This window comes from Carassius carassius, chromosome 10 (assembly GCF_963082965.1).
Source record: "Carassius carassius chromosome 10, fCarCar2.1, whole genome shotgun sequence".
Taxonomy (NCBI): Eukaryota; Metazoa; Chordata; class Actinopteri; order Cypriniformes; family Cyprinidae; genus Carassius; species Carassius carassius.
Genome location: NC_081764.1, coordinates 27,962,476 through 27,972,482, shown reverse-complemented (window position 1 = coordinate 27,972,482; position 10,007 = coordinate 27,962,476). Strand labels below are relative to the sequence as shown.

The window sequence follows — 10,007 nt, the reverse complement described above, 5'->3', positions numbered from 1 at the left end:
CCCTCAACCACCAGAGCTCCGCCCCTCGCATAGCCCCCAGTGTCAGGAACTGCCTCGCACACCTGTTGATGCCAAGGGGCTCTGCCACACCCACAATGGCTGTCCCGCAATGGAAACAATATCAGCACCATCTCCAGCTCACTCTCCAACTACCTCTAAGCTGACAGAGGCCAGCAGCCCGAGCGCAGAGCACACAGTCCCTCCTCCTCTGCAGTTGGGCATCCCCGCGCACATCCTGCAGCCGCAGCAGCTGGTGCAGACTCAGCTCCTGGCCAACGACCAGCTGCTCAAGGTCCTCAGTGAGCGCAGCGGACACTGGTTCAGCCTGTTGCCTCGCTCTCCCTGTGACGACACCTCCCTCATCCAGCCGTCTGCACACCCGCAGTCCTCGCCCAGCAGCAACACCACCAGCACACGGCCCAAAACTCCACCTGCACCATCTACCTCCTCTCCGCACCATCATCTGCTTCCTCTTTCTGTGTCTCCAAGCCCTCTGAACCTCTCACCTGGTGGAATCAGCAACCTCAGTTTGCAGGTGATTAGTAATTACCCATCCTACTTGAGATATATTTCATATTTACAGCGTCGAGCATGATAAAAAGACTAATAGTTAATCTCTTTCATGTTAATCAGAGCTTTTGTCCTAACCAAGACAATTTGTTAGTTGTTTGGATTCAATTTCTTTCATGTAATTTTCGGTAGCTCAACCCACAGTGATATCTCAGTGGAAATCTCACATGGCTTTATGAAATATGCTCAAGTGTTATGATGATGTGAATGTTTGAACATGTTCTGATTGGTTGTGATTGTTTAATGTCGCAACAAACTGAAAGAAATCTGAAAAAAATACAATTATCAAATTATTTATAATATCATACAGTTAACTGATTTCTTCTTTCATTTATGTGACTTTCTGTAACATACTTAATATTTCTTCTAAATTGTGTGGCTCGTGGCTCAACTCTAAATCAGAGGCTCTTACCTTTTGAAGGCCCTCTGTTGTCCACAACAATATTCAAAGACCCCTTGACTGTACCAGTTACCAGTACCAGTTTTTTTTTCTTGTAATTTCTAGCTGAAAATATGTTTACGCTTGTAATAAGTAGAAAAATGTGCATTTAATTGTATAAATTTTACAGTGTTTTACGATTTTGTTTCCAGGTCTAGAAATCTAATTAGGCTTTCTCATATACTGTATACAGTGTTGGGGTAGTTACTCCAAAAAAATTATTAGTTACTAGTTACATCTGTAAATTGTAATGAGATTACTAGTTATTGCATTTGAAAAGTAACTTCACTACTTATTACTTTACTTTTTTAGGGCCCTATGAAATCAGTTTTATTTTTTCCCAAATTCCGTTTTATTTTTTTCCAAATTCCGTTTTTCCGTTAAAATTTTTCTGGATTCCATTTTTTTTTCTGTTTATTTTTTTTCTCAACTCCTTTTTAATGGTTACATTTAATTGTATTAATCAAATACTTACCTTTAAATTAAACCTGACTCTTATTTTGATGTGTTAACTTGAATACCTTTACAGTTCCGTGTATGTGATGTGACGCTAGTTTTACTCAAATCAAACGGTCAAATGCTCATGAAGTGAACGCAGCATGACTCTCAGTGCAGTTCTGGAGGGGGAAAAACATTTCATAAGGCTATTTTAAGAAATAATTGAATAAATTAAGTTTTTATGCATGTAAATATGTCAATGACTTGAAGTGCATGAAAACTAGCTATGTATGTATTAGACCCGGAAATAACGTCTCTCTCTCTCTCTCTCTCTCTCTCTCTCTCTCTCTCTCTCTCTCTCTCTCTCTCTCGCTACTGTATAAAATGTACATTATATATTATTATGTAAAGTATAATATTATACACTATAATATAATATAGTATTGTATTATAGTTATTATATCCAAGTTTTTTTGTCTGGAACGCAGCATTAGGTTAACATCAATAAACAAGCGTGTACTACAATTACGAGTTATTCTATAAGGTGACATTTCAGCACTTGACAAATGGACAGCGACTCCTCTAAGCAGCACTTAAAGCACAGCTACGTGATTGTTGGGAAACGCAAGTGAAACAATAACGAACGATCATAAAATTACTCGTGGAAAAAGCTCTTAAGCGCTAATATCAATCGTTACACATAGGCAAACACAGCTTGCAGTAATAGTTACTGTAGCTCGTTACCCCCAACACTGACTGTATATATATATATGTTTTTCCAAACAGTTGTTGAGTAGGTGAATTAAAGTAAGAAATTTTTGGGTTTTTATGTTTGTTTTCTCTTATTTTAAATAATATTGATACCCCCTTGAAGGTTTGAAGAGGCCCCCTAGTGGGCCCCAGCCCCCTGGTTGAGATGCACTGATCTCTTGTATCTCATATTTTTTCATTATCATCTCCTTCTAGGTGAAGGCAGGTGGAGGTCTGATTGGTTTGCCTTTGGGCAGCTGGTCCGGTGGGGTCATCAGCCCCAATCTCCCCCTGTGTAGCAGCCCACTGCACATGTACCCTTCAGTGGAGGGCAGCGCCAGCCCCCTGCTGGCACCCAGCGTCTCAACCAGCAAAAGTGGTTCTCCTGTTCCCACTGGGGAGAAGCTTACGTCTGTTCCTTCTCCAATGGCACCGGACCTTCCTAGGAATCACGACCACCACAAAGCCCTGCCTATACCAGAGAGTGAGTGCTGTACAGTCAAGTAATTCACTCCGAAATCACACATACAATTAACCCTTCACATAAACCCACCCTCTTTAGTTACTGTTGCTGACAAGCTATGCTGCTCTCACACCACACATCAAGTTCTCACACAGTAAAAAATACATCGCGGAGCAAAGATGAAGCTGGTAATACGCCAAAAGAAAAGACAGCGCAGAGAAGAAATTAAAACAATAAATACTGTTTTGTGGCTCTTTAATGTGTCATCATGACAGATTGCTGTATTGCCTCCGTTCTGCCTCTTTTCATATGTATTTAAAGCACAAATATCAACTGTAAAAAGACGTCAGTAAACACAATTTTTCATGTTTAAATTCTTCTTCGAAGTTAACCTACTCTCATTTTTTATTTGTTTGTCGGATAAAATGGCGGATTCAGCGTTATGATTGGTCAGCTCGCCTGTCAATGAAGCTCTTTGCTTAGGGGCAATTGCTGCTTCATGTTCTATTAACTACTTCTACTAGTCTTTAAATAATAATGTTGCACATTTAGACTGCAAGATTCTCTCATAAATCTCAACAACAATGTGTCATTAGTCCAGTTTTGTTTGGGGTTGCTGGTGGTAATGGTTTTGGCTGATTGGCAGACATGCTGCTGGGCTGGTGGAAGGTGACAGACATGGAGGAGCTGAAAGCGCTAGTGAATGCTCTCCACAGCAGAGGCATCCGAGAGAGAGCCCTGCAGAAACAGCTGCAGAAATCCATGGATCTCATTGCACAGACCTGTAACAAGAACCGAGAGGGTGAGTTGAGTCTCTAAGAAATAACACAATGTGTTAACTTACAGATGTAGCCACGGAAACAGTTCAAGCAGACCAAAAGACCAAGACCGCCTGAGATAGCTTAGTTACTATTGTTAACACATTTTATTACAATATAAGATATATCTTTTAATGTGATAAAATTTATATTTTTTTAAATAATAAGTATGGAGGTCGTGGTCGGAATTTCCTGCTTTTTTGACTCTTGCTGATCACGTGCCTGTAAATTTCATTTCTTTTTTAATGTGATTTTTTTTTCTTCCATAAAAGAGGAACTCAATGTATTAAAAGATAAATACATGGTTACACTTTATTTTAAAGGGATAGTTCACCCAAAAATTAAAGCAGTCATAACCTGCTCTCACTTTACTTGTTCCAGACCTGTATGAGTTTCTGTAAAACACAATAGAAGATATTTTAAAGAATGTTGTTAAGCAAACAGTTGATGGTAACCACTGACTTCCATAGAATGGGGAAAACAAATACTATGGAAGTCAATGGCTGGCATCAACTGTTTGGTAAAAACTTTTGGTAAACAATGACAGTTTTCATTTTATTTAATTATTTAATATTTAATAATTAATATTATTCAGTACTCGAATGTATAATTACTAATATCCCTTTGTGTCCAATGTAACGAGGACACAAAGGGATATTAGTAATTATACATTTGAGGACTGAATAATATTAATTAACAACATGCACTTGGTTTAGGGTTAGTTGCATGTAATTATTTATAATTACTGTTATAACTGACATTATACATTTGAGTACTGAATAATATTAATTAACAACATGCACTTGGTTTAGGGTTAGTTGCATGTGATTATTTATAATTACTGAAATAACTGACATAAGTACATGTGACATGTAACATGTAACAAGGATACTATAAAATAAAGTGTTTCCCAGTATAATTTTTAAGAAAAGAAATGAGTTGTTTCGTCAAGTTCAAATTTGAAGTAAACTGATATAAAACACAGTTGACTTGTTTGCAGTCATAAATAATATTCATAAAAGGACCCAAAAGCACTGTGTAACTGACTCAGCCAAGCGTGCAGTTGTCAGAATGAGCTGAATTGTGCTGTGCTTTACGGGTGTGATATCTCCTGGGGTCTTATGGCTGTCTTATTTTTTGTTTGCAGTGGCAGTTATGGAGGTCTCAGAGCTCGACGAGGGCCAGGTTTCCGTGGAGACGCTGCAGGATTGGTGTGTGGAGGAGCAGGCCATGGAGACTGACATCGCTCTGCTGCAACAAGTAGAGGAGCTGGAGCGCAAAGTCACATCCGCCAGCCTGCAGATCAAGGTGAGAGTTTGTACAGCATCCAGATATGCATAAAATCACTGACATTTCTTCTGTTAACTATTTCCCACAATCTCTTGCTTTTCAGGGCTGGACGTATCCGGAGCCACAGTCTGAAAGAGAGGACCTGGTCTATTATGAGCACAAGCCCCTCCCCAAGCCCCGCCCTGGGGGGGAGTCTCAGGAGGAGCGAAGCTCAGAGAAGGGTCTGATCCGTCGCTCCAGCAACCCATTGGACATCGCGGTGACGCGACTGGCAGAGCTTGAGCGTCACATCGAGAGAAGGTACCTGCGGAGCCCCTTAGGGACCACCATCCAGATCAAACTGGATAATGTGGGTACAGTCACTGTCCCCGCACCTGCTTCATCCACTAGCGCTGGAGGGGAAGGGTAGGTCATCCAGAATGCCAGCCTTCGTCTCTATTCCTCCTCATCCTCCCCCTCCCCCTCTCTCTAATGGCTGGGGCTTCTCCGCTCGCCCGTTCATCCGTTCTCACCCTGGCTCCAGTTTTGGGTTTTTGGTTGTCGTGCTGTGTATGTATTTTTGTTTTTTTTCTTCCTCTCGCCCCCCTTGCCTGCACCCTTCCTGTTTTTGGCTGCATGGTTTTAATCAGCAGTGCACAGATGGAGTTTGAAAAGATCAAAAGCTGATTTGTTTTCTGATACTTCTAAGTGCATGGTACACCACAGCTCTCTGTCTTCATGTATGGCTTTTAAGTCATGCCACAGAATTGTATCACACTATGTGTGGTGTGGTGTGTGTGTGTGTTTATGTGTGTGCTTTTGAAAGCTCAGGGTCTCTGCTACTCAATCTAACGGAAACATTAAGGACAAATTACAGGTTTGAAATAAACCCCCTCTCTGATCTGTGCGTTGTGTTTTTCTGGGTTGCAGGGCAGAGGAAGAGATTGCTCCAGGGATGAAGCTGTGGCGGAAAGCTTTGAGTGAGGTACGCAGCTCCTCTCAGCTGGCCATGTGTCTGCAGCAGCTCCAGAAATCCATCGCCTGGGAAAGGTCCATCATGAAAGTGGTAAGTGATGTCATGCACAAACCACAGGCGTCACTGTCTAGAAATGTATTTGTTAGACATCTACACTATATGTTGTAGTTTCCATACTTATATGCCTGATGTGTTTTCAGTACTGTCAGATATGCCGAAAGGGCGATAATGAAGACATGCTTTTGCTGTGTGATGGATGTGATAAGGGCTGTCACACCTATTGTCACAAACCCAAGATAACCAACATCCCAGAGGGAGACTGGTACTGCCCTGCTTGCATCTCCAAGGTAACCGCCTCCAGTTAACATCATTACGAGTACAAGTGCTCATTTGCTGAGGCGCATGTTTTCAGATCTATGTCTCTAAAGATGATGTAAGACTTTTCTGTATATATATTTCAGCAGCCATTACTCAGTCTTCAGTGGCAAATAATCCTTCAGAAATCATTCTAATATGCAGATTTCCTTGCTTGAGAAGTATTTCTTATTATTATCAATTTTGAAAACAGTTGAGCTGCTTATTAAAAATTATAGTGTTTTTGTGTGAACCATGATACATGATCTGTGTTCTTTGAAGAACAGAAAGCTCAAAAGAATAGCATTTATTTGAAATAGATTTTTTTCTTGGGCCCAAACTCTAATAAAACACTAATCTATTAATAAGATATGCACTGCCTTACCCCTTTTGGGATTAATAATAATAATCATAATAAAAAACAACATTAATAAGAATAATAGTAGAAGTATAAATAATGATAAAATGTGTTTTTACTCAAGTTTTCTGATTTCATCAGTGGAAAGTGACTGCAAGTGCTAATTATTTAGTCGAGTTCTATGAGCAGTGATGTGTACTGTGTTTACTGTATTATTTGGAGTGTTAAGTGTTTTAATGTATGTTAATGTTTTAGAAACGTGTCAAGCGTAGCATTATGAACCTGTAGATCTGAACTAGTCCTGTACACCCTTTCAGGCAAGCGGTCAGTCACCTAAATCTAAGAAGACTCCGAATCGTGCACCACCAGCCAGTGGAGGAAAAAAGTCGACAGAAGCAGCCAAGAAAAGCAAGAAGCAGACTGAGACTTGTGAAGAAGAAGCCACCAGCAGCAACAACAGCACCCCAAAGAAAGCAGCTGCCACCATCACCCTAGCCAAGAAGAACCCCTCCACCCCTCCAGCTCCCAAACCAGACAGCCCTGCCTGCGTAAAAAGAGCCAAAACAGCCAGAGACAACAACCGGGACCTGGGCCTCTGCAGGTGCCACCCACATTCTGTTATTTTCTCTGTGTATTCCTGGACATGGAATGTTTTTTAAATCCAGCTCTCATGTACATTTATGTAAAATTTCTCAGGATTCTGCTGGCTGAACTGGAACGTCATCAGGACGCCTGGCCCTTCCTCACACCGGTTAACCTCAAGTCTGTCCCAGGGTACCGCAAAGTCATTAAAAGACCTATGGACTTCTCAACTATCCGTGAAAAACTCGTCAGTAGCCAGTAAGTGTCTCTCACATGGATTTGAAAAATGCAAAAGTAAAAGCTGCATTCTGGCGGGGGAAGGGGGCGTGAAATACAGGAATTCGTAAAAAAAAAATTATAAGTACTTTCATGAATCATCTAAAATAAATGTAGTTAAAAGCATTTTATTAGATAATTATTTTATTTATTAAGATTTTTATTAACGCTCTGGAATGAAATAACTAAAATAAATATTAAGAAAATAATACATGAATATATAAATGCATGCACCAATAAAAAAATGCACACAAATATAGCCTTTACAAATGAACATAATATCCATAACAAATATAGATTATCCTCCAAGTATCTTTAAAAATATATATCAATTTATAAAAGCATAAATGCCCAAATAATCCATTTTCCCTTTTAACATTAAAAATAATGAAATGATAGCATTGGTTTACATCATGTACAATTTTAAATAATTTCCACAAAAATAAATGACTAAAATATGCATAAAATATTAATAAAACAAAATAAATAAATCCTAATTTAAAAAAATACACTTTACAAATGAGAATATTCATGTCAATAAAATGACAACAAATATAGGCTATGTTCTATGTTTCCTCAAATAAAATTAAACTTTAAAATATAGAAATTTCTTTTATAAAAACTGAAACGACGAAAAAAACAACAATTTACTCTCAACATTAAAAATTATGAAACATAGATAGCAATGTCTTCCTTTATATGTAACAAAAATGAATAATGAATTGCAGATGCAGTCCTTGAATATTTTCTCTGTTCTTTAGGTATCAGAATTTAGAAACGTTCATCATCGATGTCAACCTGGTGTTCGACAACTGCGAGAAGTTCAACGAGGACAACTCTGACATCGGCCGGGCCGGGCACAACATGAGGAAGTTCTTTGAGAAGCGGTGGACTGAGCTGCTGAAGCAGACTAACTGAGGTGGTCTCGGACCACCATGGGCTGTCATTTCAAACCTGCAACCGGGCCTCAACAGTCACAGATCTGTCTGCGACACAAGAGCCTTCAGGACTGACCAATCCCACATCAACACCCAAAGAGACACAAGACAGCGGGTGTCTTTGTGCAATACCATTTCCTTCTAGAAAAGAGAAATCGCACTGAAATGTCAACCATCAGAGCTGTACTAAGGAGAAAAATCCCTTTTCCACTACTTGTAAATATCTTTTTATTTTGGTTTTGTATTTTTACTTTACCGTTAATATTATAGTGAATGTATTTAATTTTTTAAATGATTATTTATGACTAAATAAAAGAAAGGTCCACTCTTCATTTTCTATGAAAAGGGAGAATCAGCAAAACTGCTTTAAATTGAATGGAATGTTTATTTGTTTGTTTTTCCTCTCCAAATATGAAACAAAGCCAAGAAAAAAAATCTGTTTACACTGTTCTGTGCCATGTGGCATCAGAGTATTCAACCCTCTGAACGTGAACTAACGGCATCACTGTACACACACACACACACACACACACACACACACACAGACGACAAGCAGGAGGCACCCATGTGTACATACTGTCTATTAATGTCAATATATTGAGTCTTGTTTGGAATGATGTGTACATATTGTTTCAGACATTGGATATTGTTTATGCCTTAGAACATTTGTAGCAATTGATTTTAGTCTTAAAGTGATTAATAATATACATTTATTGTTTGTACAGTATATACATATCCTCTACAAAACACTGTGGTCTCCTTAATCTTAGTAGTGCCTGCCCTTCAGAACAGGGTATAGGGAAAAATAATTGGATCCTTCTTGATTTGTTTAGTTTTTTCCCTTTTTGGTAATGTTGTTTTCTTATACAAAACACATCAAGGCCTCCACTCAAAGGCATACTGTACGAAACTCATATCTGAACCCATATGAAAACTGTTGGAGTATTCTTCAGTATCGCTGGCCCCAGAGGCTCTCAGAGATGGACAGCAGGTGTTCTGTAACCACATGTGTATGAGTCTCCCGCACGTGCGTCGTGGCCCACTGGAAGCAGCTAGAACAGAGGTTTTTTGTACCTGCGTCAGAGTACTTGAAGTTATTTTATTTAAATATATTGTGGGAAACAAATGGTAGCGTTCTTTTTGTAGGAGCATTATTTTTCACTAGTGTGTGTGTGTGTGTGTGAGAGTGAGAGAGTGTGAGTGTGTGTTTGTGCGAATGTGTGGATGTTTGGCACGGACTTATTAAAAGGATGTTTTTAAATCCAGACAGTGTCTGATGTGTTATTTTAACCGTTTTCCCATGGGCAGTGGTATACTTAGCTTTCATTTTATGGGTCATGTTAATATTGAAAAATTCAATTTTTAGACTTTAATGAAATACTTGTATTCATAATTTTTATTCGAGTGTTTAACCCTTAAATGGGCAGGAACAAAAATGTATATTCATTTATTTTAACATTTTTGAATATTAATGCAGTGTGTTTAACCCTTAAATGGGCAGCAGTAATGATAATAACAACAATAATAATGCTAAAATTGCTATTTTCCAACACACTAGGACACTTTTTGTTGTTGTTGTAATTTTATAGTTTGTCTCTTGCCATGAAAATAACTTAGGTGAGCGAACCTATTTGTCTTCAACAGAGAAGAACAAGACAAGTTATTATTTACAGTTACATAGTCACTAAAATTTAATATTGAATGAAAATGTTAATTGTACAAATAACTGCTTAAGACTGAACATGGCTACACAGTCTGCATAAAAATAAATAAAAT

The 10,007-nt window shown here is 38.7% G+C and overlaps 1 protein-coding gene across 22 annotated transcripts in view; it reads left to right on the top strand.

The window, feature by feature from the left end:
* LOC132152063 (bromodomain adjacent to zinc finger domain protein 2B-like) overlaps positions 1-9,496 on the top strand; it is an 87,657-nt gene extending 78,161 nt beyond the window's left edge. For 17 of the 22 annotated variants that reach the window (XM_059560734.1, XM_059560731.1, XM_059560729.1 and 14 more), the window contains 10 exons: positions 1-535; positions 2,414-2,681; positions 3,307-3,462; positions 4,626-4,786; positions 4,872-5,173; positions 5,678-5,813; positions 5,924-6,070; positions 6,753-7,036; positions 7,132-7,275; positions 8,055-9,496. The exon at positions 1-535 is cut by the window's left edge and continues 226 nt beyond it. In XM_059560734.1, the coding sequence (XP_059416717.1) occupies positions 1-535; positions 2,414-2,681; positions 3,307-3,462; positions 4,626-4,786; positions 4,872-5,173; positions 5,678-5,813; positions 5,924-6,070; positions 6,753-7,036; positions 7,132-7,275; positions 8,055-8,211 (2,290 nt within the window). In that variant the 3' untranslated portion in view covers positions 8,212-9,496. The remainder of the gene's footprint in view (positions 536-2,413; positions 2,682-3,306; positions 3,463-4,625; positions 4,787-4,871; positions 5,174-5,677; positions 5,814-5,923; positions 6,071-6,752; positions 7,037-7,131; positions 7,276-8,054) is intronic. The other 5 variants (XM_059560739.1, XM_059560738.1, XM_059560737.1 and 2 more) reach the window with 1 other exon arrangement.
* The last annotated feature ends 511 nt before the right edge of the window (positions 9,497-10,007 follow it).